The sequence below is a fragment of the Podarcis bocagei genome (assembly GCF_964188305.1).
Source record: "Podarcis bocagei genome assembly, chromosome: 1".
Lineage (NCBI taxonomy): Eukaryota > Metazoa > Chordata > Lepidosauria > Squamata > Lacertidae > Podarcis > Podarcis bocagei.
Window position 1 is genome coordinate 83,597,443 of NC_138125.1, and position 25,328 is coordinate 83,622,770.

Consider the following 25,328-nt stretch of genomic DNA (forward strand, 5'->3'; position numbering starts at 1 on the left):
GAGTTTTATGTAACAATGAAAACATAATTTTGACACGTCCACTCTTTGTCTAAAGTTGTACCCAATATATTTTCCATTTAACTTTTTGAGTCTTCCAGCCTGCTTCATCCTATAGCATTATTATTACATTGACTTCCACAAACGTCACCAGGTGTACAAATGCAACAAAAACAGCTAAAAACACAGAATGTAACAGATAAATTTAAAAACAATACTAATTAGACAGCCAAACATGCAGATAGCAGGTGTCTGTCATAGCCTGACAGGAATTCTGTTCCACAGAACAGAGGCAGACACACCAGTTACTGTGCTTCGGAGATCTTTAGAACATGAAGGCGAAGTAGGTAACAGTATGTTAGTCATTCAACAGTATTGTAATTTAGTAGTCATTTGGTCACCTGTAGCAACAAATAACTAATTCCAGGTCATCAAGAGCTGGTCATGCAGCTGCAACAGTATTAGTCTGTGACAACATCACCTGACACTTCTCATATTCCCTCCTAGTCCTAAAGAGTTGCAGACTCTTAATGGTTGAGAAATATCCACGTCCAGTCTTCAGAATGTTACAGATGCTGCACTTGCTTTTTTGGTTTTTCTTTTAGCTTGGGGCTAGAAAGAAGAACAAAACCATGTGTGCAGCTTTCCTAGTGTTGCTTCATGTTTGTGCAGCTGGCTCATTCTAGCACAATATCTGGTAGCCACTTCTAAGGCCAGAAGGAAGGTGAAAGGGTTTCTTTATGAAGTCTCCACAGCATTTTTATGTAATAGACCCTGTAGAAGTAGGTATTTCCCTGTAACTCCTGGGTCTTAGATTTAATCTTCTGAAATCATATATACTATGGGCCCCCACATCCAGGTAATGCAAAAAGGTTCAAATAGTCACAGCTGAGACATAACCCACCAAAAGAAAATGAGGAATTGACAATTTGCTGCCCAGGGAGATGTGTCTGGCTCCCTCCATGCTCACTTTTAGGCATCAGGTCAAACTCCTGTTGTTAAACTTTAAGCAAACATTTGGCATGGGTAGTAGCCTAGTTTGGACTCTGGTCCTGATTTTCTGCTTCCGTGCATTTAATTATCTGCTGAGTCTTCTGACTGCATTATTAATTGATAATTATTAGCCAGTGTGCCCTTCAGAGCTATACAAGTGGGAGCTGCCACAAAATGTGGCAGTGTAGAATATCCCTTTTCAGAGTTTCAGCCAGCTATGCTTTCTTTCAGGGTATTCAATCTCCCCGTCTTTTTTTTCTGTCTCCCCCCATCAGTGGGATTCTGTGGCCACTAATCACATGCTCAGTCCCTCCGTCCTTATTGAGTTGTTCAGTTTTCCACCACCCCAATATATTTTCTACTTTTGCAAACCTTCAGGCCCCCACCCCAAGCATTCTGACACCTCTCTTTTGTTAGCTCCATTGGCTTCATAGTCATTTGACTGGGCTTCTAACACTGTATATACTTGCTTTATTATTTCTTTGTATCCTAAGCTGTTCTGAATATTCCTGAGTGAACCCAAAGGCAGAATATAAAGATTGCAAGGGACCGATACAAAGAGACTGAAGTTTGACTCCCAAGTCACAAGTTACCCTGTTTCGGATGCTTTCCCTCAATCCGCAGGGCTTCAGAGACTTAATGGAAGGGACTCTCTCCCTTGCTTTCCAGTGATCGCACAACCGCAGCTGACCAAAACCAATTCTCTGCTCTGACTGAGGCAGAAGCAGTGCAAGGGCAGCAGAGCTGAAAGTTTTCTAGCCCAAGACCCAAACTCAGCCATGGGCCTCATGGGTCAATTGGGGCCACGCTCAGGCGAGCGCCTACCTCACAGGGATTTTAAGAGGAATTGGACAGAAATGCAATAACATCCCTTCCCTCAGCTTCACGGAGACCAGACGTTTCTGGGTCTCACCTGCATGCTGCCCCTCTGGAGCTGCGACTCCGGGCTACCAAGCTCAGCAGGATGCTCCGAGAGCCTGCGGCCGAGGCGAGGAGGGACACCTCCTGCTCCTGAGGGAGAGAGAGAGAGACAGCGGCTGCTCAGGGGCGAGAGGCGAAGCCGCTTCTGACTCCCGTGTGTCCTGTCACTACTGCCTTTACGCGCCTCCCTTTTCGAAGGCGAGAGAGACTTCGCCCTGCAATCCAAACTCCGCCTGGCTCACAGCATCAGCCACGCGCGCCCTGCCTGACAAGAGGCGGCAGGGAAGAAGCCGATTGGCCGACGGCAGCGCGAGCTCCGGCAGTTGGCGGTAGCGCGCAGGGCCAGTCACGCTCCGCACGGAGTCAGACGCGAGGGGGTGGGGGAAGTCTCCCCGCCCCCTTTTCTTTTTCTCGGAGGAGAGTGGTAAGGTTTACTCCCCTCTGGCCGGAGGAGGGCGCTGCCACTGCCGCGCGCGCCTCAGCAGCCCCTCTCGTCAAATTTCCCGTGGTGCCCGGCGCGGCGCGCGGGCGCTCTGGCGCTTTCTCTCTGGTGCCGGAGGTGGTTGGTGGCCTTTGGAGACTGTGCTGCCTGGCGCTTCCCCTCCCCGTCCTCCTCCTCCTCACCCCGTCGCCTTCCGCGGGTCTTCAGCAGCCCCGCTCCCCGATACCGCCATGTCGTGCAACTACGTGGTGACGGCACAGAAGCCCACGGCCGTCAACAGCTGCGTCACCGGTAATGGCGGGAGGGAGGGTGCCGTGGAAAAAAAGCGGGGGGAGGGGAGGCGCGGGAGGAAGAAGTCGGTTAGCGGGCGGTTAACGGCCCGCGGTGCGTGGAGGGGAAGCCCAAAGCGAGGAGGGCCGCGTGGAGGGGGAGGAGCGGCGGCGGCGACGGGAGGAGCGGCTCCTCCTGCGGTCCCGGCAACTTCGCGATGTTTTGTCTCCGGCCCAGGACACTTCACCTCCGCGGAGGACCTGAACTTGCTCATCGCCAAGAACACCCGCCTGGAGATCTATGTGGTCACTGCGGAAGGGCTGCGGCCCGTCAAGGAGGTGGGCATGTATGGCAAGATCGCCGTCATGGAGCTCTTTCGGCCCAAGGTGAGCATTGCTCTTAGGGACGAGCTGCGGGCGAATTTTGCACCCAGAGTCTTTTGGTTGTGTCCTGGAGCTGGATGGCCGCAACCAAATGCTGTCCCGGCATCGGGGTCCACATGATCTTCTCCTTGCAGCTGTTTGTTTGGCTGGCTTGTACTAGCTGTTCAGAGTTGGTGCTTAGTAAGCACCTTGTAATAGGCTCTGCACCTCCCCATTGTGCAGTGTTACTACTAGCTACAACAACTTAAAATTCAGAATTTAAAATAGCCAAAACAGAGGGGGCCCTGCCTGCTAGCTGTTTGAACTGCATCTTTTCTTATATTCCAATAATACGTGGGAAGAGTTGTTTCAGTTCTGCTTTGAGGGTGCCTTTGAAAAGCATGTTTGCTTTTATGGTATGACTGTGTCCTCACAACTAGTGACTAGGCTGAATTTAGTACGTAAGGGTGATATGCTCAATGCCACTTTGCCATGAGCTGATCTGCATTCATGTTTGGTCCATTCATGTTTAATATAGTTGTGATTGGACTTTGAAGAGTGCTATTTCCAAAGTGGCTTCCTTTTCGTTGCTTCTGAGGAGATCAGTCCTGGGAACTGATTCCACCTTGGACTGATCTCTGGAGGGAGGAGATATATCTGGCTCTGCCAGCCTGTCAAAGATTTCAGCAACTACCCTGACTCTACCTAGCCTTCCAGGTAGCCCCAGGAACTTCCTGTTAAAAGAGCAATGCCTTGTGGAGCATTTGGGGCAAGATGGATGTCATCCATTAACTGAAGTTTTCCATGAACCTTCAGAAATGGTGATTGAATTTTTAATGGTCTTTCCAATTCACAATGCATCTACCTGGCATCCAAATAAAATTGACAGAACTACACTTTAAATTTCAGGAGGTACTCAGGCTAAAGTCAGTGCAGCTGTTGTCCATCATAGAAAGAAGAAATGCTAAATGGAAAGCAAACCACACAATGAAGAGTTTTCAAAGCATTAGTTTACATCACAAGTTTTTTATTTGTATTATAAATTGTAAACTGCTTTGTGTTTCTGTGGGAAAAGTGGAGTGTAAATCTTCTAAATAAATGAAAGGTTAAATATGTTCTCTGGTCCAAGGTGTGGTTGAGGAGGCTTTTTCAGTTGAATCCTTTTTGGCAAGACTTTCTAATTGTATTGTTTCTCCTAAGGGGGAGAGCAAGGATTTGCTCTTTATTCTGACAGCAAAATATAATGCCTGCATCCTTGAATACAAACAAAGTGGGGAGAGCATTGACATTATCACCCGAGCCCATGGCAATGTGCAGGTAAGCGGGGAGATTGGCTTAGGACTGCTTAACATTGTTGTGTATTTTGTGTAGTCCATGTTCAACCTAAGGAACGATGCTGTTCAGGTAACCATTCTTGTTGTGCTACATCTAACAATCTGCTGGGTAGATAACTGAACAGGCCATCTCCTCAGCACTTTTCCGTTGGGGTTTGAGTCTTGGTCTTCTTCTACCGATTTACTGTTACAGTGTATTTTCTTTCGATGACTGTCATGTGCTTGTAGCTCTGCTTGTTTACACCACCACTTGTATAATGTTCATATTTATTTGACTCTTTTTACTCATCCAGCTTTTCATGCTGTCCAAAATCAAACATACATTTTGCTGTCTGATCCCAACAGTCATTATGAACCTGTGCTCTATGACCGAATTCTGTCCTGCAGAAAGCTGATATTTGCACAGTGATTAGTATGTGCAGGAGGGGAAATAGGGGTAGGGCTGTTACCTTCATTCCGTGCTTGTGGACTTTTTGAATGTATCTGGTTGGCCACTCATTGGAGCTGGAGAAGGGGGCCAGGGATCATGCCAACACTTGTGTTGTGCTTCTGAGGCTGTCTGAACTCCTTTTCAACTGCTGGGAGAACTGGGGCTTGTTTTGTCATGCTCTGATATGGAGGCATTTGGAGCAGCTTAGACACACACCACAACTTTGTTTTTTGCAGTCTTCAGATAAGGACTAGACCAAGTGAAAAATGAATATAAGATTTTAGCTGCAGTTCATTCATTTTCAGCTTTTTATTCTTATAAAAAAGCATGCTTATACATTCCATTGCGGCACCCATAACCTAGGTTTAAGGTGTCATTTAGCTTCTAGCTTTCATATCTAAGTTTCTAACACTGGAAGCCTTCATTAGCCTCCTCAAATCTATTTCAAATCGATATGAGAAAGGGGGCTTAGCGAAAATTGCCTCCTACTGGGTCAAAGATGCCTCTGCTGGGTCAACAAGCCATCTGTGAATGGAAAGACAGCACAGAAGTACAGCCCAGTATTTCTTTACAGCATGAGGACAATCTTTATGAGGAGCTGTCATACAGCAGAAGATTCTGCTTGTGTTAAAGGGCAAAGAGCAGACTGGTACTTTTTTCAAATACAGCTAATACAGGGGTAACACAATACAGAATTGGAAAGTATGGACTGAGCATGCACAAACTTACTATATAAAGCATCTAGTTTAACAATGAAAGGCAGAACCCATCATTCATTTGTCACATATTTAAACTGGCAATATTTGTTTGACACTGATTATAAGGCACAGGAATACCAACAGAGAAAATATTAGTGCTAGTAGAAACAGGGTACAGCGTATGTTGTAGGAAAAACTTTTTCAAACTTGAAGTAGAAGAAATTACTAGCTAGTGAACAAAAGCCAATTTGATAGATTTCAGAGGGCTCCATCCTGCATATTTCACTCAAACTGCAACATCAGACATGAAGCTTGCTGAAATGGTTTTCCCTGTTTTCTTCTAGGATCGTATTGGTCGTCCCTCGGAGACAGGTATAATTGGTATAATTGACCCAGAGTGCAGGATGATAGGACTGCGACTCTATGATGGCCTCTTTAAGGTCATTCCTCTGGAACGGGAAAATAAGGAATTAAAGGCGTTTAACATACGATTGGAGGAGCTGCAGGTCATTGATGTCAAGTTCCTGTATGGGTGCCAGCCTCCAACCATCTGTTTCGTTTACCAGGTACCAATATTGGGTCTGTGTGTTATAATGGAAATTGCTGGCAGAGCAAGTGGTGGCCAGTAGTCTCGGAACACTTTTTGATTCAGGGCTATTGCTAATGTCTAGGTTTTTGTATCTGTCAAAGCACACTTGTAAAAAGCAAAACATTTTGTCTGTGTTTGTGATATTTCACAGTTTTTATTTATTTGTAGACTGCAAAACTTGTCCCTTTTTATATCGGTATTCTGTTTTCTGCATTACATCATATGATATCATCTGTTTTCTGCATTACGTCGTATGATATCATCAACTGAATGGCCTGCTTATGTGACAATCCTGCTTTAAAAGCTTTTAATCATGATACTTCTTTTTCCTGTATCAAGTTGGCTTGCTTTATTGTTGTTCAGGCACTTTCTATTCATCTGGGGGTAGGGAGATCCATCTGTGAGACATAACTCCCATCACATGGGTTATTCATAAAATAGCAAGATCTGACAGTATTAATATTTCCAGCTTAGTATAACGATGTTGCTGCCCTATTTCCCAATGAACCATGCATTCTTGTGTAATGGTTGTTAGGCAACATGTCTGCCAACAAACTGTTTAATATAGCGTAGCCAATGTTTTTCACAGTAATGAGAGGCATGTGTTTTAGCTCTTCATTCTCGTATAAGGGATTTAAAATTGTTTACAAAAGTGGGATGGGAATTTTTTTAGGGCTGTGTATGGCTCCCCTCATCTGATTTGTCTTATCTGGTGCTTCCAGCTAGCCCTGATCCAGCCCCCAAAACAAACTGGGAGCCTTTACAGGTTCTGTTAGCCAGGAGTGGGTGGGGTGAAATGGATGCTTTTCAGTAAACACAATTTCAAAGATCCCTTGGACAGGTAGAACTGGTTGTGTGGATCCAAGCCACTGCACTTTTTTTTTTTTTAAAAAAGTGTTCTTATTATAGAACATAGACATAAAATCATAGAGTTGGAAGGGACCCCAAGGATCATCTAGTCCAACCCACTGCAATGCAGAGATCCCAACACACAGTCCCTCATCCAATTTGAAACCATACTGGACCCTGTTTAGCTTTGAAAATGTGCTAGCAGTTTTATTGCTGCACCACTAGGACAATGCAGATCACACCAGTGATAGAAAATACACTTAATCCTTTTCAGCAATACCTATATAGAAGTGGAAGGTTTTGGTTGAAATAATGAGAACTCAGTTTTGGACCTCCAGGCTATGTCCTCCTCAAATATGCTCCTAAGGGTTGGGGGAACCCTCTGGAACAGATTTGTTTGTGCCATTCATGACAGTACCTGTTGTTTCCATCTCTAGGATCCCCAGGGCCGGCATGTCAAGACATATGAAGTGTCTTTACGTGAGAAGGAGTTTAACAAGGGACCCTGGAAACAGGAGAATGTGGAGGCTGAAGCCTCCATGGTGATTGCAGGTCAGTTCATCTACATAAAATATCTTTATCTGTAGACGCTTAAAAATAAGCTTGCGGCTTCCTGCGTATGGAAAAAGCAGCATTTTTTCTTATTTCAGAAGCCAACTGTGTATACTTCTCAAGAATATTCCCTGTATCTTCTCCTGCAGTCATCTTGCAGCATCTGCTTCCCATTCTCATGGTGGGATTCATGTTGCAGTGGAACGCCTTACTTTCCTACTCACTAATTCTCCATATTTGTTACCTTTTGTGCCCATAACTTCTTGCAGTAGTTAGCCATATATCTCTGTCCTAGTAGGATCTAGTTTCAGCCCTGGTAAATTATCTCTAGCCACTGCTCAGACTTAACGATTTCAGCTGCCTAGAGGTTAAAAAAAACAGCAGTTGCTTCTTGTATAGCAACCATCAGGTACAATATAATGGGGAAGCTCTGTGAACCAGAGCTTCCAATTTTCTTGATTATGCTGTAGCATCTTTATAGTTCAGCCCAAATGAAATTGCATAAATCCTGCAATTCATTGAAGTGGCTTATAAGAGCATCGTGTTCTCCCCTCTTGTACAGCTTTGCAAATGATGACATATGGAGCATTAGTCACTGCATTTCTTCTCCTTTCCAAATCTGGCTCCATGACACTGTAATGGCTTTGCTTTTCTCTCTCTCTCTCTTTCCCTCTTCTCTCTGGGGAACCGGGTTCGCGTCTCCACTCCTCCACATGCAGCTGCTGGGTGACCTTGGGCTAGTCACACTTCTTTGAAGTCTCTCAGCCCCACTGAGAGAGAATGTTAGCCGCTTTGAGACTCCTTCGGGTAGTGATAAAGCGGGATATCAAATCCAAACTCCTCCTCTTCTTCTTCTCTCTCTCTCTTTCTCTCCCTCTCCTGCTCCCCTCTCTGTCTCTGCTTTAAAAAATGTTTTTAATGGTTTTCAGATTTGCTTCTCATTTAACAAGAAGTCCAAAAGCAACTAAGCTTTTGAGGCTACAAGAGGGAAGAGAAAATGAGCCGTGTGTGGCTGCATCAGCACTACCCAGTATACTTACAGGGCAAACCTGTGAATTGTAACACATGGCTTGTTTTCCTTGTAGACATAACGTAGTGGCACGTTCTGGTGGGTGTGTTAACACAGCATGGTGGAGCATGGAGTCCCTATAGCTCCTGAATATTTCAGGTGCTTGCTTGTTTTAGGATTTGAATGTCTTTACGATTCTATCTCTCTATGGCTTTCTGAGAGAGAAACAGAGGAGTGGGTTAGAAAGAAAAACCTGAGACTTAGAAACTATGTTTGGTTGTTTACCAGAGTACATAAAGACTCAAACTGCATCCAGTGTCTTCAGGATGCTCTTCAGATTTACCAATGCTTAGGAACATACCTCTGAGTGCAAAGATCTGAAGAAAACCACATGCCCTAGGATATTGTGGGCGGAATTTGTGCATGTGCACTGGTCCACCCCCCCCCCCAGTTTACCCCTTTGTTTGATCAGGCAACTTCCTAGACAAAGCTACAGAGTCAGCCGGATGGGCAAGTTGATAAGTGTCTTAAGGCTAGTTCCGGATATACTGTATTTTTCTGTGTATAATACTATATTTCCCCCCTATTTTATCAAGTTTAAATTTGGGGGGGTCATCTTATAGACAGATAGTGCATATGGGGGATTAGAGGCCTGCAAAGAATATGTAAACTTAATTAATTTTCTTGCCAGCCTATATTTAATGTGGTGTAATAAGGCTGTCCAAAAGTGAATTCAGTTGCAAGATGAAAAACTCGTTGTGAAATAACAGCTGCACTTGTTGCTGCTAATAGATATCACTAACATTATGCAACCAGATATATGTTTAGCATGTTGACTTCCTTAAATTCCTCTCTTGGTTTGTTACTTCTCTCTTAGTCCTTGGTGTATGTGTTCACTCTACTTACAAACTGCTTTGTTCCCTTGAAAAGGTGGCTGTCTTTCTGTGGTCAACAGGAGATTCTGTGTGTATCAAACTGCAGTTAGGTGAGAATACAATTAAGTGCACAAAAAGCAGAGATGGGAGGATCCCATACAGAATAAGAAGAAAGGGGAAAGGGAGATCTTTTATTTATTTATTTATTTATTTACTAGAATCTCTTTTCTTGCTGAATATTCCTTTCTTCTGTTTGTGATGCTTAAAAAGAAAATAAAAAATCACATGCCTGTTCCAAACACATTCCTTACAGTGCCTGAGCCATTTGGAGGGGCTATAATCATTGGACAAGAATCCATCACCTACCACAACGGTGATAAATATTTGGCTATAGCCCCACCCATCATCAAGGTGAGTACATGTTTCTCTTTGAAATATATTTTGTTTAAAGCTGGAAGTACCATCCACTATGTGTGTGAATGTGGTATGGTTTACTATATTGGCTACCTCAAAATTGGATGGGGGGATATTTTTATGAACCTACCTGTGTTGAAAACCTTCTTTCCCATGATTTCTGAGGTTTGCTATAGAAAGGTACAAGTATTTGCCTATCCTGAATGCTTTGCTTGCCCTCTGAGAGCAAACTGATTTAGTGATCAGCCCATAAAGCACTGCTGTTAATCAAATCAGTTCTCTTTGACTTCTGTGATATGGGCATGTGGCTAGATAGTATGTGATGTTGTCACAATCAGTATGTGATTCCTGATTAAGGAAAGTAGAGGCATTTCCTAACTAAGCAGGAGATAGGGGAATGAATGACAGTGAACATTTTTGAAAAGGGGAAATATTTCCCTTCCCTTCCAACAAAGCACAATTTTCCACACAGAAATGAAAACAGGTGAATTGGCACAGTCTAGATTGTGTAGTTTTAAAGCAACTTTACAGAACCTTGAAGGGGCAGCATGTGCGAGACTCATCAGGTGGTATCTCTGTTGACCTCATCACAGCAACATATGGTAAACGCAACGGTCAATAAGTAAAATGTAATGGCCTATCAGTCAAGATTGCTAAAACTAAAGTCTCTCTGCCAATAATAGCTGTGGCAACACAAGAAGGATAAGACCAGGATATTTTATGTTAAGCGATTCTTTTAGATTTTTCACTTTCTTTAAAGCTTCCCAAATGCTTTAGACGCCATTTTTAGGAGGGAAATCAAAGTATTCAAAGAGCAGTTCAGTGTAAATGCCATCTTGGTTCTCTGAAGAGTTCTAAATAATGCCTCTTTTGTGAAACAGCAAAGTACAATCGTATGTCACAACCGTGTGGATCCAAATGGGTCTCGTTACCTTCTGGGGGACATGGAAGGCCGCCTCTTCATGCTACTACTGGAGAAGGAGGAGCAGATGGATGGTGGCATCAGTCTCAAGGACTTGCGTGTGGAGCTTCTTGGAGAGGTAGTTCTTATTCCTTCCTCCCATTTCTGGGGCATTTGGTGTGAAACAAATTGGCAAAGCCATTTGGGCAGTTAAAGTGAAGGTGGAGAAAGAACCCCTAGCAAAGATTGACAGCTTGAATCTTTCTCCAAACACTAACTTTCAGTGCTGTCTCATAAAGCATTTGCACCCAGCTTGCCCTAAGAAACCCAAGCAGTGCTGTGTTCAGGTGTTACCTAAAGAATTGTCTTAGAGAATCAATAAATGTAGGATTTCCCTCAGTTGTGACTCTCTGTCTCTGTGAGAGGATTTGTCTTAGAACTAATTGTGCTTTCATTTCTTCGTTTTATTTATTATAACATTTGTATCCTAGTCTTCCTCAAATGAGCTCTGAGTAGTGTGTTCATCTCACAAAAGCCCAGTGAGGTAGATTAGGCCAAGAAAAGAGTCCATGCTTTTCCAAGGCTGTTCACCGAGTTATATGGTCATGAGGATTTGAATCTTGGTTTCCTCTAGAAGACTTCCAGGTTCTGTCTGCAGCACCACACTAGCTTGTTTCAGAACCTGAAGACTGGCAATTCTCTTCATTTGTTGTAAAATATAAACAGATTAACAAAGTATTTTTAAAGTTGTATTCCACCTTGAGGGCCCCTTGGGACAGAACAATAATTTTAAAATACTTTTAATAAATAGTAATTAACTGTGTAAATAAATGTTTTAAAAAGACTTACTTTTTCTGTATTTTATTCTCAACTAGACATCCATTGCTGAATGCCTGACTTATTTAGATAATGGCGTTGTGTTTGTTGGCTCTCGGCTTGGGGACTCCCAACTTGTGAAGGTAAAATGTAGCCCTCAGTGAACCTGTGAATTTTTCACCTGTAAATAGTTGCTCAGCTATATTCTACCAGATGTAATTTTAAATGCTATGGGCGGGTGACCACTGAATTTATTTCCATCATCTCTTGGAGCTCTGTGTAGTATTTTTGGCGGGCTCTGTTCTATTTTTGTTTTCTTGAGAAATTTAATCTTATTTTCATTCCTAGCTCAACGTAGACAGTAATGAGCAAGGATCATATGTTGTCGCCATGGAAACCTTCACCAATCTTGGCCCCATTGTGGACATGTGTGTGGTAGATCTTGAAAGGCAAGGCCAAGGGCAGGTAAATTTTGGTTCTTCCTTCCCTATGAAATGTCTGACCTCACTAGGAGTGGTGTTTTGTGTACTTTAAAAAATAATGCTGCATTTTAATCTCATCTTTCCTCTTAAGTTATTCAGAGGAATAACTGAGGTCCTCCCTCATTTTATCCCCAGAACAACCCTGTATGGTGGGTTAGGGTGATAAACAGCCCATGACCTAGCCCATGATCATCCAGTGGCTAAACAGAACTTTGAACAAGGGTCTGATATGCTATCCTTACGTTGCATGATTTTAGAGGAAACTTTTCCTTTTATTTTCTGTCCTTTGTAAAGGCCTTTGGCTATATACAATAAAAATGGACTTGACCATGACATGCTATCCAATGGGCATCACAGTGTGCTCATACACCTACTGAGGCCCCATGCCCTTCCCAGTTTTTAATTAAAAAAGATGTTTTTTTTTGGGGGGGGTCCCCTTGCAGGCAAAGGTTGCCTCCTTTTTTGCCTCTTTTTGTTTTTGTTTTAAAGGATCTAGGGGTTTTGGTATGTTTTTTGTATGGTGGTGGTAGGTGAGGAATTTCTGACCATCACCAGATTTACTTCTGTGAATAGGTGTCTTGTGTGCACATGGCAGTTTCTTAGGTTTCCAAATGTGACCCAGGGCACTGTCTAGTTAATCTGATGATAGATTGAAAATTGTTGCTCCTCTCCAGCCATGAGTGTGCTAAAGTAGAGAGACAATTTCTGAGAACTTTAACTTAGCCCCCTAAGTAGTGGGTCCATTCTGGAAATATATTTTATTTCCTACAGAGGCTGTAATATATTGTCTCCCTTCAGAGGTTTGCTTAAATGCCTCTGGTAGATTGTAGGAAAAGCTTCCTTATCTTCAAGAACTGAATTGGATTAAATGCAATGTCACCCATTTAATATGGCCATTATTAATGTCAGAGTGCTTTAATGGCTGTTCTCTGCTTTCCCCAGCTGGTTACTTGCTCTGGTGCTTTTAAGGAGGGCTCCCTGAGGATCATCCGGAATGGAATTGGGATTCATGAACACGCCAGCATTGATCTCCCAGGGATTAAAGGTGTGTCATCATGATATAAATTAATAATTTGTGGCACGCTCTGAAGTGAGGATAATGCATATTGCTCAAAGTGTTTTGAGCAATATGCCACTGTTGTCACATAGGAAATTTTGTGAATGAGCTTTTCACGCTAAATAAAAGCAAACACATGATTCTAGCCCTCATGGGTGTCCAGAAAAGATTAGAAAATGGTGGGCAAGTGGTTAGTGAAGACTTACACAGGAGGCTGGCAGGTTTTGGGTAGATAAGATTGTATATTTCAATGCTTTTCTGTTCCTTCTTTCAAGTTGCCTTTCTTTACTCTTCTTTCTTTACCTTCTGTATCATGTTCTTTACCTTTGTTCTGTATTCTGTAGAGGCTAAAATCTTAGACTGGGAGAAGATTACATAATGGTTTGTATAATTTATTCTAGCCTAGAACTGAGAATAGTTGGCACAGGGTAAACACTGTATGGTGCTTTAGAAGTAGTGAGGCAGGAGAACGTGCTGGCTTGGTACTTCTGAGTTACGAGATCCCTTGGTCTTTTGTGTTCTCTTGGTAAAATATCTTTTTATGTCTCTGCACTGCAGGATTGTGGCCTCTGAGGTCAGACTCACACCGTGAAACTGATAATACCTTAGTGCTGTCTTTTGTGGGTCAAACCAGGTAGGAGAAATGCTGATGTTTTGTAGGGCTGAAAGTGGAGTTGAAAATTTGTATGTCTTTGCTGATAATTTTGACCAGGTCTTCCTACGTTTTGCAGGGTTTTGATGCTGAATGGGGAGGAAGTAGAGGAGACCGAATTGACAGGATTTGTGGATGATCAGCAGACCTTTTTCTGTGGCAATGTAGCCCATCAGCAGCTAATCCAGGTAACAAGCAAGCGTTTCTTGAAGATAAAACCTTTAAAGTAGGAGTGGCTAACTTCTCACCCTCTGATTGTTGCTGGACTACAGTTCACATTATCTCTATCCATTGGCCATGCTGGCTGGGCTGAAGGGACCTGAAGGGCAACATCTGGAGGGCAACAAGTTAGCCACCACTGCTTTTAAATTATGCATACTATCAGGAGTGAAATATCAGGACTGTGATGCATGGACAGAGGCCTAAAAACAACTTTCCTTTGAGTCAGGAAGAGATACCTATTTTTGTTTCTTTCTTTAGATAACATCTGCTTCCGTACGGCTTGTCACTCAGGAGCCCAAAGCCCTTGCAAGTGAATGGAAAGAGCCAAATGGGAAGAACATCAGTGTGGCTTCCTGTAACAGCAGTCAAGTGGTGGTGGCTGTGGGGAGAGTGTTGTACTATCTAGAGATCCACCCCCAGGAACTCAAGCAGATAAGGTGCATGTGAACTGCAGCTGGGACATTTTGTGCTGACTCTCTTAGACTCACTGTAATACTGACATGTTTCCTCCTTGTCAGCTGCACAGAGATGGAGCATGAAGTGGCCTGCCTGGACATCACTCCCCTGGGAGACACCAGTGGCATGTCCCCTCTGTGCGCTATTGGCCTTTGGACTGACATCTCAGCCCGTATTCTTAAGCTGCCCTCGTTTGACCTCTTACACAAGGAGATGTTGGGAGGAGGTATGAGCGGCTTGTGTGTTTTCTATATTGGGAAAGGCAAATACTGCTAAGGGCGATCTGAATGAACTCTGTTCCACTTTCTGCAGAGATCATCCCACGTTCCATTCTGATGACCACTTTTGAGAATAGCCATTACCTGCTTTGTGCCCTGGGAGATGGGGCTCTCTTCTACTTTGGACTGAACATTGAGACAGGTGAGGTTTTAGGCTCCTCCTCCTCAAACTTTCTTTCTCTGTAACAGTCATTTTGAGGGCCAACTTAGATATGACATCCAGAGATTCGTGATGATGTATGTTGCCATTGTTATTGAAGGTGACAGCTGCTGCCAAACAGTTCAACCATTTCCCTTTACGCCATTTGCTTCATTTCAGTTATGTACATTAAATCATCCCCAAAATGGTGCATGCCCCACAGAGCATGCAAATACTAATACACTATGTGTATGTTGGCCCCAATGGGGGAAAGAGTTTAAACAAGGAAAACAGCATGCAGGGAAAGGGTTAACACACACAAAACACCCTGACTCTTACCCAGATCCCCTTCTCTCCCACACACTTTTATCTTAAAACAAACACAGTGGGTGTCTAATTGCAGATGTTCTGTTCCTAGAATCTGGTTTGGCCTTGAGAATAGAACATTTGGGAGATTCTCCCCCAAAAGACTGCAATCTACTCAGGATATCTATACTGAGAGACTGTTGCCTGCTTCTTCTGGGCAGCTGTTTTAAGTGAAACTTTCTGCTTTCTGACTGGAATGGATTTCTCTGGAAAGTGAAAAGATACAGTGGTCTTGATACTCTTTAGCCGAGTGAGAGAATTTAGTGGCTTAATCTGCATGTGGTGGACAAACAGCAGTGACACTCCTGCTAGTTTATTTCCCCCCTTGCTTTCTCTTGGTAGGTAACCCCTCCTGCTATACTTTCCCACAACAGGTTTGCTGAGTGATCGTAAGAAAGTGACACTGGGAACCCAGCCCACTGTTTTAAGGACCTTTCGCTCCCTCTCCACCACCAATGTGTTTGCCTGCTCTGACCGCCCGACTGTGATATACAGCAGCAACCACAAACTGGTCTTCTCCAATGTCAATCTTAAGGAGGTGAACTACATGTGCCCTCTCAACTCAGATGGGTACCCTGACAGGTGGGTGTGCTCTGTTTCTCCTCTTTAAGAAGCCTATTTTCCACAGAGCATCAACGCTGCCTCCCTGCTCAGCCCTACTTGATATGTGGACATGGCAGTTCTCTTCTGGCTGTTTCAGAGCGAGTATATGGTAGCAATGAACACTGGCAATACTCAATCTTCTGGGTCTGCCTGCTTAGACGTTATAGAGATCACAAAGCTAGCTTTTTCTTTCAAAATCCAGTATTGAAACAATAGCAAAATAGCAAAGCAGTCTTCTAAATGATGAGCAAAAAGTAATCCTTTACATCAGGGTTATTCACTTGAGTGTGAAGGAGATGGCTTTTTGATTTCCTGTTCCTTCTCTTCTCCTTTAAACTTCTGATAGGTTCCCCTGCTTTTAAATGAACTGCCTCTGATTCCTCCCACAGCCAGTTTAAAATCTTCAGAAAGCAATTGGAAATTATGCAGTTATTGGGGGCGTCATGGATGGATTATTGTTTTGTTTGTTACGTTATGTATTCATATGCCCCCCCCCCCCGCTCATCAGAGGGACCTTAGTTCACCCCATATTGGAATAAATCACCTGCGTTTTCATGGTATATTTCAGTCCCAACATCTAACTGTATGTTACCTGAAATCATTATTCATCCTATAATACCACTGACTGATTCTGGTGTTTTTTAAATCTTTCATTGTATTCATTCAAGTTGATAAGTAACCAGGATAAGTAGAGTGCCTGGTAAGCTACTCCTTAGTGTTTTGCATCATTTATTCTGAAGTGGGGCTGATAGTTCATAAACTAATTTCCTTCAGGAGTGGGGAGAATACAGTGATGAGGTAGAACAGGCATGAGGTTGGTGTTTATGCCTCAACATTGTGTGTGCATATGTTCTCTTTTACTGTGGCTTTCCAAAGGAAGTTTCGGAAGCTAAAAAGATAGGTTGATGGGGAATACTGTTGGGAGAAGAGAAGAAACAAACTTGGTGTCAATACCACAGTCACTCTGCCTTTTCACAATCATCCCCCCTATAACAGGTTTATCTATCATGGGGAACTGGTGGCCCTTCAGGTTTTGTTTGATTCATGATACCAGCTAGCATAACCAGTGGTCAGGGGTGATGGAAATTGAAGTCCCATAGGTTCCGCATCCCTAGTCTACGTTATCAATGCAAGGATTGTATTCCACTCCCTGCACAACCTTCCTTCCCCTGCCTCTTACTATCCACATGCTTTATTTGTTCCTGATGTCTGTGTAGGAAGTCCTTGGTAAAGCAAGAAATCTCATTTAACACATATTACTTCTTTTGCTATGATACTTATCTTTTTAACTTACTGCAAGTCTTGGTAGGATAAATACCAGCACTGATGCATTTCTTAAACTGTGGGTTATTTTATTGCTTTAGTTAGCTATGTGGATAGGAACCCTAGATTCAAGAGGCCCTATGTGTAGTGGTGGAAGAACAATTTTTTAAATTTAAAGTGAAATGCCTTATATGTCCTTATTTTGCAGCCTGGCTTTAGCCAACAACAGCACTTTGACCATTGGCACCATTGATGAAATTCAGAAGTTGCACATCCGTACTGTTCCCCTTTATGAGTCACCCAGGTGAGCAAAGCGAGAAAAGGGTACCTCCAGGGGCTCTAATAGAGAGGTTTTAGGGGTGGGATAGAGTGATATCATTTCTGTCTGCATTCCTGTGACAATGTAGAAAGCAGCATAGGTAGGAGTGTATTAGTAGTTGTAGCTTTGTTTATTCTTGCCTTACCTATGTGTCCCTTTTTGTCATGCAGGAAGATCTGTTATCAGGAAGTATCTCAGTGTTTTGGCGTACTCTCCAGTCGCATTGAAGTTCAGGATGCCAGTGGAGGCACCACTGCACTGAGACCCAGTGCAAGCACCCAGGTGAAAGGAACTTCCTTGCAGATACCTCTCTGCAATATGCCATGCAAGCAGCTGGCATTGGTATCATGATTTCTTGCAGCTACATCAGAGGGAATTTATTTTGCTTAGCATTCTGATCATTCCTGCTTTTGTGAGATTGAGTGCTTTTAGCAGGCTAGTCATGTCCTTTCCTTGCACAATAGTATAATTTGAGTGGATAGTTGTGTGTGGCTTTTGAATTCAATGTCTCTGTTTTATGCTAGGAACAAATATTTTGGGCTGCCCAACACATTGAGGCACCTCCAGTTATTCAAACTTTGTCTCCTAGTTTTCTAGTGTCAAAATGTCCTGGGGATCTGCTCATAACTTTACTTAAGTTTCTCTTTTTTATGAACAGATCCCCAGGGGATTTTGACCCTTCTTCTAGGCTAATTTCCAAGTGCCTCTTCAGTAAACAGGAAACCTGGCAATACAGATCTGCTACTTAATTCTCCCTGACCCTTTCCATTGCCTTCTTCCCCTCCAATCCATATATGGTCCTATTCTTCATATGCTTGGTGTATCTTGATCTCTGATGTATGTTCATGGTCAGAAGGAAAGGATATGCTTGCCTCATTCATTGGGGTTAGGTTATTTCCGTTTCCATGGCCTCCAGAAGTAGTTTGAAAGAGTTATTCTTCCCTTCATGTTTCAGGCCCTCTCCAGCAGTGTGAGTTCCAGCAAGTTGTTCTCTAGCAGCACAGCCCCACATGAGACCTCATTTGGTGAAGAGGTAGAGGTGCACAACCTACTCATCATAGATCAGCATACATTTGAAGGTAATCCTCCTCTGCTACTAATTTCCCTTATGAGAAGTCTGCTTTTTGAGAGGCATTTAATCATGTGAAACTGGGACTGGGACTGGGAAGGGTAACTTGGAAGCACATGCTGGCATGAGAATGTGCTGAACAGACATTTTTTTTAGTTTCATAGTTACCTATGTCTAACTAGATGCTCCAGCTGAGCTTTCTCTCATTTTTTCACTTTTTTGTCTTCAGTTCTTCATGCTCACCAGTTTCTGCAGAATGAGTATGCACTAAGCCTCGTCTCCTGCAAGCTGGGCAAAGACCCCAACACATACTTTATTGTGGGCACAGCTATGGTGTATCCTGATGAGGCCGAACCAAAGCAGGGGCGTATTGTGGTGTTCCACTATTCTGATGGTAAGAGTTGGAGGTTTGAATCAGATTTTCACATTCCCCCAAGGGACTTCATGAGCTTGATTGTGATCTCTGCTTCTGCATACTTTTTAAGGCCCTCTGGATATTGCTGTTTTTGCCTGCAGAATTGTCTCTTGCTTAGGAGAGGTTTTAGCTTCCAGGGTCTTCTATTGTAAAAGTCTTGCACACGGTTTTCAATGTTATAAGAACTGCCTTAATTGCTTCAAGTGGGGAAAAAATAAGAATATCAGGGAAACCATTTTTTAAAATCACAGCTTCTTGCAATGACATGAATTCATTGCAACTTGTTGCCATTTTTGAGCAGCTTCTTGGCCTATCTTGTCTCTCCCAATCGTCAATAGGGAATACTTTAGGGAGATTGCATGGGTAATACTAGTTTAATGTGGTGTTGAGAATCATTTTGAGCGACACGTGTACAAATAAAGTGACAATAGTTATATGCTAACTGTGCCACAGAAGGATTTCTTTTTCATCGGAGAAATGAAAGCTGTTGATGAAATTACTGTGAAGTTGTTATGTTGCACAAAAAAGACAACATATTAAAATCATGAATCTGAATCCTTAGTGACATGCTATTTTAGTGTTGCAAGAGTGGGATAGAGCATTCAGAGAGGCAGAGAAATAGCAATCACTATAGCAGTTCCCATCCCAACAAACACCAATGCCATACAGGGCTAGGCCTCTTCCCACTTCAGAGACCTCATATTTCTTATACAGAAAGAACTTGATATAAGCAATGGAGGAAGCTGCATCTTGTGGCACAGACCTTCCTAATCTCACCACTAAACTGTGCCTATAGTGAAACATTAAGCACATGCATGCATGCAGCGCTTCCAAGGCCAGTCTATCATAGAACTGTAGAGTTGGAAGGGACCCTGAGGATCATCTAATCCAAACCCCTGCAATGCAGGAATATGCAGCTGTCCCATACGGGGATCTAACTTGTAACTTGGTGTTATCAGTACCATAATAATGCTCTGGCTATAGCCAAGTCTAGCTCCTCATTGAGATGTGGGCAGCACATGCCCTTTTTAAGTGCTGTTGTATTGATGTGTATCCTAGGTAAATTGCAGAGTCTGGCTGAGAAAGAAGTGAAAGGAGCTGTTTATTCCATGGTGGAATTCAATGGAAAACTCTTAGCTAGCATAAACAGCACGGTAAGGCTTCCCAGAGCTTTCGCATCCATGTCTTTCAGGGCTGGGGTTATTTGAGCAGGAGTGCACCTGACCCTGTTGTGATGTCCCCTGGCTCTGTCTCAGCTGTGACATACACCTTTCTGTTCTGCCAGGTGCGGCTATATGAGTGGACAGCAGAGAAGGAGCTTCGCACTGAATGCAATCATTACAACAACATCATGGCCCTCTATGTGAAGACGAAGGGAGACTTCATCTTAGTTGGAGATCTAATGCGCTCTGTCCTTTTGCTTGCCTATAAGCCCATGGAAGGGAACTTTGAAGAGGTATTGATTATGGTTGTTACCTTATTGTGTACAGCAGTCAAGAGGCCCTCATGAAGAGCTTCAGAAAAGAAAATAACATTTGACAGGAACAGGGGCAGCTTTTCATGACTTTTGGCCACGGTGTTCTCACGACAGCGTGTTAAAGGGAGGAGTTTTGAACTTGACTTGTCAAGCCTACTTGACCAAGGCTGGCCTTATCACTGAGTAGTGTAAGATGTGTCCCTCAGGCTGCAGATGTTTGGATTTCAGTCTTTAAAGGTAACTAAATTGTCAATTCAGTGTGTGCTTATTATTGGAAGGGAGGCATCATATGGACTTCCCACCTCAGGAGCCAAGTATCTTGGGCTGACTGGCCCTCTTCATTTCACCCCATATTCAAGGCTGTTTGGAGTTCAGTATTGGCCACATTTGTGGAATGAATAAATATTTGTCTAAAGATGATTAACAGTAGCTTAGAATTTTCTGCCTGAGGCAGAGATTGGAACCACATACTTACATGCATGTATAAATGCATATATATTCTGCTGAGGCTGGTTTCTTCCACACAAAGTCTTTCTTGTGCTGCATTCCACTATCTTTGTCCTGCCTCTCACCCCATTATAATTAGTTGTCCTTTGGGGTACAAAATATCCTATAGCTACAGTGCAGTTTTGATTGTGCTAGGAATATAATGAATTTCAACAGCAAATGACTTATCCTTCCCTTTTAGATCGCTCGTGACTTTAATCCAAACTGGATGAGTGCTGTGGAAATTTTGGACGATGACAACTTCTTAGGGGCAGAGAATGCATTTAACTTGTTTGTGTGCCAGAAGGACAGGTGAGATGCCTCCCCAAAAGGATGGATTGAAGCAGCATGCATGTGGCAACTACACCTGGGAATTGAGATGTGGTGGTTGCCCTGTCATTTCTCCTAGCTGATTTTCTGTGTTGCAGTGCTGCCACAACTGATGAGGAGCGCCAGCATCTGCAGGAGTTTGGGCTGTTCCACCTGGGGGAGTTTGTCAATGTCTTCTGTCATGGGTCTCTGGTCATGCAGAATCTGGGCGAAACATCCACACCAACACAGGGCTCGGTCCTTTTTGGCACAGTCAATGGAATGATTGGTAAGGTTAGAGCCAGCCAGGGACCTTCTATCCATGTAGTAATGAAAAATGTCCCATTCACTGTTTGCTGATATGGAATATGGGGATGGGGTGGGACACTGCTAACTTGGAGTTTTAGTAAAAGGAATTGAAGTAATAGTGACCTTGGGTGAAGAATATACATGCACGTCCCGCTATCTGAACACAATGCTTTCCCAGGAAATGGTTCACTTGCATAACAAGCTGATGGTTTTCATTATTTCCTATTGGAACATTTATAATCTGTGATTTGTCTGCTCCCCCTCCCTCCCTGGTTTATGTCTCAAACTGCTGTAGCCAAAAAGCAAAAGACAAACAAAGGAAAAACTGCTGCCTGTCTGATCTCTCCTGCTCCCTCAATTGTCCAATCTTTCTCCCTCCCTCCCTTGCAGTTCAGCTTTTAAATTAGGCAGCATCCTCAAAGTCCTTAGGTGGAGATTGAAATGATAACTCTTGAATACAGTTTGAAAATATCGTTTTAACAGTTGTCCTTCTCCATAGGACTGGTGACTTCGCTGTCAGAAAGCTGGTATAATCTCCTGCTGGATGTGCAGAACCGACTTAACAAAGTCATTAAGAGTGTAGGAAAGATCGAACACTCCTTATATCCTTTCTTTGTCTCACCATTGTCCTATTCATTGTGCAAAATGCTTAAGAATACTATGTCATAAATTCCACGCATATTGAACCAGAGCAGATTCCAACGTATGGTTAGCAGAGTAAAAGAACTTAAAAACGTTGCAGGATTCCCCCAAAAATAGACTCGAGGCAATTAATCTTTCATCCAGCAGAGCTTTACTGCTACTGAAGGTAAATGAGCATAATGGTCACAAATCCAATACATTCAGGATTGGCCCTGTCCATAAGAAATCCAGTTGCAGCTGACTTGACTTAAACTTACAATAACTTACAGTAAGACTAAACCTTAATACTAAGTATGCTATATGCAGAGCATCACACCAGAAGGAAAGAGAGATAGAAAAGAGTGAAACCCAGGCGCCTAGTGGCCTTATTACATAGTCAGCATGACCTTGACAGAAAGAGATAACAGAACCAGTTTAAGCCAGCTGTACTCGGCTTCTCTAAATAACCGAAAAATCATGAACCTTCTGCTTGTTTCTTTCACACAGAAGCTTCCAGAACCCTCTTGAATTAATTAGAATAGGAAAAGATCTCTACACACCAGATCAGTAATTTCTGTACCAAGAAATGCAAACTGACATACTAGACGCAGTACAAGGATATTTTTAAAAGGCTGGTCCCTGCCTACAGACTTTACAACACATAGCAATAAATGAAAGAATGGGGAGGGGAGGAAGGGAAGGGAAGGAGCATGAATGTAATTTGAACCCCAAATGACCAACACGGTTATAAGAATGGAAGAGGAGAAAGGACTTAAAAGAGATGTGTGTCGAAGAGAGAGATCTAAAAATCTAAGGAAGATGAACAAAGTGAACATCACATGACAGGGCAGTCCGAGCATAGATAGCAACCAGCGTTAAAGATGAGGAATGACAAAAAGGAAGCCTTAACTAAGAGAGGAGTGGGGTGCAATGAATAAGATAATAATAATAAATTTTATTTATATCCCGCCCTCCCCAGCCGAAGCCGGGCTCAGGGCGGCTAACAACAATACATATAGATACATATAGAAAGACATTATGTATTTTTTAAAGTAGGGTTACAATTTTATCTTGATTTTACTGTCTTTTTGTATACTGCTTTGAGGTTTTTTGTTTTTTACAATCAAGCAGTGTATAAACTTTATGAAATAAATAAGATGGTAGCTACAGAAAGCTTTCTGCAGACCACAGTGATCGATTGGGTGTTTAAGCAGTGATACAATCTTTTAGGTGTCCCAATTAATTATAGGAAGGTCAGTTAATGTTACACTGCACCACTTTTGTCATGTGTTTACTCATGCCATTTTTGTTTGTGAAGAGCATGAGAATCTGTAAGAGTTTGTTCTTTTAAGGCTGGTGTTGCCAAATGGTTTGTTTCCTTGATTCATGACTGTACCTGGAGATCATTTCATACAGAACGCAAGACAGAGCCAGCTACAGGATTTATTGATGGAGACTTAATTGAAAGCTTTTTGGACATCAGCCGACCCAAGATGCAAGAAGTTGTGGCTAATCTACAGGTAGGATGGGAAAATTAATCACCTGTTAGAAGTTCTTGGGACAGTCTTTCTCATTGTTGAGAGGCCATAATGCTGTGCTCACTAGCGTGGGAGCAAATACCATTAAACTTGGCGAGTCTTCGTTGTTTTTGTTAGCGTACAAAGCATTGCCCCAATAAGAAACTAAGAAGCGGTATACACCTTCACTGTTGTTTCCACAGGTGGTTTCTGACGCCTCTTTTTATTTCAGATTGATGATGGCAGCGGAATGAAGAGGGAAGCCACAGTGGATGACCTGATCAAGATTGTGGAAGAGCTCACCCGTATCCACTAGCTGGATGAGGAGATACTTCGCAGCTCCTTCCTCCGTGCTAGCATATGGAGTCTTTCCCACCTGCAGCTGGGGTCCCCTAGCCAGTTGCCCTGTAACACTTTAGAGGCAGTAGCAACGCGCCTGGGTGAAAGTGGGGAATCTCTCTGAACTGAAGCCATCTCGCTAAGGGACTTGTGGATGCAATGTTGGCTGTTGATGACATAAGGTTCTGCTTGGACTCACCAACCCAGGACTGGTCTCAGCCAGTTGTTCCCATTGAGTAATGGCTAGCAGTTGGCAAAGGTGCGCCCCCTACCTAGACTCTTCCCACAGCTCATTCACCGTTGTCTTTTAGTATCTTTTTTTGGATTTTTCTTTTTGTTGTTCCTTGTGTTTTGAAGTGGGAGTCTTTTTTTCCTCTTCATCTATTTGGATGGTGTATGGCTAGATGGCTGTGTCTGGTGTCAGGGAGATGGGAGTTGTGCCTGTCTGGGTAGGGAACTCAAGTGGGTCGAAGGCTGCTCTTCCCCTGGGCCTTTCTGCTCATTCAGGGAGAAGGGGCTGGAAAACAAAAAAATAAAATAAAAAATTCTGTTGTTGGTTTTGGAATTTTACCAAATAAAAGTAGTCCAAGAGGAAAAGTTTGGCTGTCATAATCTCCCCCACTCTACTTCAGTATCTCTATCAGGCCAGGGGGAGAAAATCTTACATTTCACACGCTTGTAACACATTGCATTACACACAAGAGCACGGAAGGTCTGGCAAGCTGTCCTTGAGCATTTTACACAGAAAGGTGGAATGTTGTTTTTTTAATTTATTTTTTATTCCATTTCAGCAAGGGTACCTGAGCTATAGATATACAGTGGTACCTCAGGTTAAGTACTTAATTCGTTCTGGAGGTCCGTTCTTAACCTGAAGCACCACTTTAGCTAATGGGGCCTGCCGCCGCGCCACCGAAGCACGATTTCTGTTCTCATACTGAAGCAAAGTTCTTAACCTGAAGCACTACTTCTGGGTTAGCGGAGTCTGTAACCTGAAGTGTATGTAACCCGAGGTACCACTGTAGAGGTAGTTACCTGACCAGACTCTTGCCAGTTTTCTTAAGAAATCCCTTTATTTAGCTGTGTTTCCAAGTGATGCCCACTGCAGTCTTGGATGGCTGATACAACAAGGTCTCATATGCAGACAGACTTCGTGTTTGCGGTCAACCTCAGGTGGAAGACATCATTCATTATCTGTTAGCCTGCCATTATATAGAGACCCAAGATACTGCTTTCTGAAACCTTTATTCACACAAGCAAGCAGGAATACTCTGGCAGAAAACGTTTGGTTTCTTTTGAGTGACAGTAATAGTTTTACAACACAGTGTGGCCCTCTATGCACTGGCTGCAAAAAAGAATCTGGAAAAATGAGCTAGATAAAATTTCTATGAATTGTTGTGATTCGTAGTATTAAGGGTACATAACACAAAGACAAAACAAAATACAACACAAAAATGGCAGCCTAACAGTGTTTAACATTAAGGTTAAGCGGAGGAAATT

At 43.0% G+C, this 25,328-nt stretch overlaps 2 protein-coding genes across 5 annotated transcripts in view; one reads left to right on the forward strand and one right to left on the reverse strand.

Moving 5' to 3' along the window:
* TKFC (triokinase and FMN cyclase) overlaps positions 1–2,651 on the reverse strand; it is a 15,310-nt gene extending 12,659 nt beyond the window's left edge. The window contains exons 1-3 of one of the 4 annotated variants that reach the window (XM_081200705.1): positions 2,536–2,651; positions 1,904–2,001; positions 479–609 (exon numbers count right to left, since the gene is read on the reverse strand). Coding sequence is in view for 1 of the 4 variants with exons in the window: in XM_081200703.1 (XP_081056829.1) it covers positions 1,904–1,909 (6 nt within the window). In the remaining 3 variants the exon portion in view is untranslated. Of the gene's footprint in view, positions 1–478; positions 610–1,903; positions 2,221–2,535 lie in introns of those variants that run through there. The other 3 variants (XM_081200703.1, XM_081200704.1, XM_081200706.1) reach the window with 3 other exon arrangements.
* On the forward strand, positions 2,513–24,428 carry DDB1 (damage specific DNA binding protein 1). Its single transcript, XM_081200492.1, has 27 exons — positions 2,513–2,644; positions 2,861–3,009; positions 4,186–4,302; positions 5,792–6,013; positions 7,323–7,437; positions 9,635–9,732; positions 10,617–10,775; positions 11,512–11,595; positions 11,801–11,917; positions 12,877–12,979; positions 13,550–13,625; positions 13,723–13,831; positions 14,124–14,302; positions 14,384–14,547; positions 14,634–14,741; positions 15,479–15,686; positions 17,179–17,274; positions 17,460–17,571; positions 18,245–18,368; positions 18,588–18,752; positions 19,833–19,927; positions 20,059–20,229; positions 20,939–21,048; positions 21,165–21,334; positions 21,854–21,956; positions 23,372–23,495; positions 23,725–24,428. The coding sequence occupies exons 1-27, from the start codon at positions 2,584–2,586 to the stop codon at positions 23,806–23,808; spliced, it is 3,423 nt and encodes a 1,140-aa protein (XP_081056618.1). The 5' UTR covers positions 2,513–2,583; the 3' UTR covers positions 23,809–24,428.
* The last annotated feature ends 900 nt before the right edge of the window (positions 24,429–25,328 follow it).

What these genes read in the sequence shown, in the direction of transcription:
- DDB1 (XM_081200492.1), top strand. Translation starts at nt 2,584, where the DNA reads ATGTCGTGCAACTACGTGGTGACGGCACAGAAGCCCACGGCCGTCAAC. An exon ending in AAAGGCAAGGCCAAGGGCAG is followed by an intron (nt 11,918 to 12,876) that starts GTAAATTTTGGT and finishes TGCTTTCCCCAG; the next exon opens with CTGGTTACTTGCTCTGGTGC. An exon ending in TGATCTCCCAGGGATTAAAG is followed by an intron (nt 12,980 to 13,549) that starts GTGTGTCATCAT and finishes TCTGCACTGCAG; the next exon opens with GATTGTGGCCTCTGAGGTCA.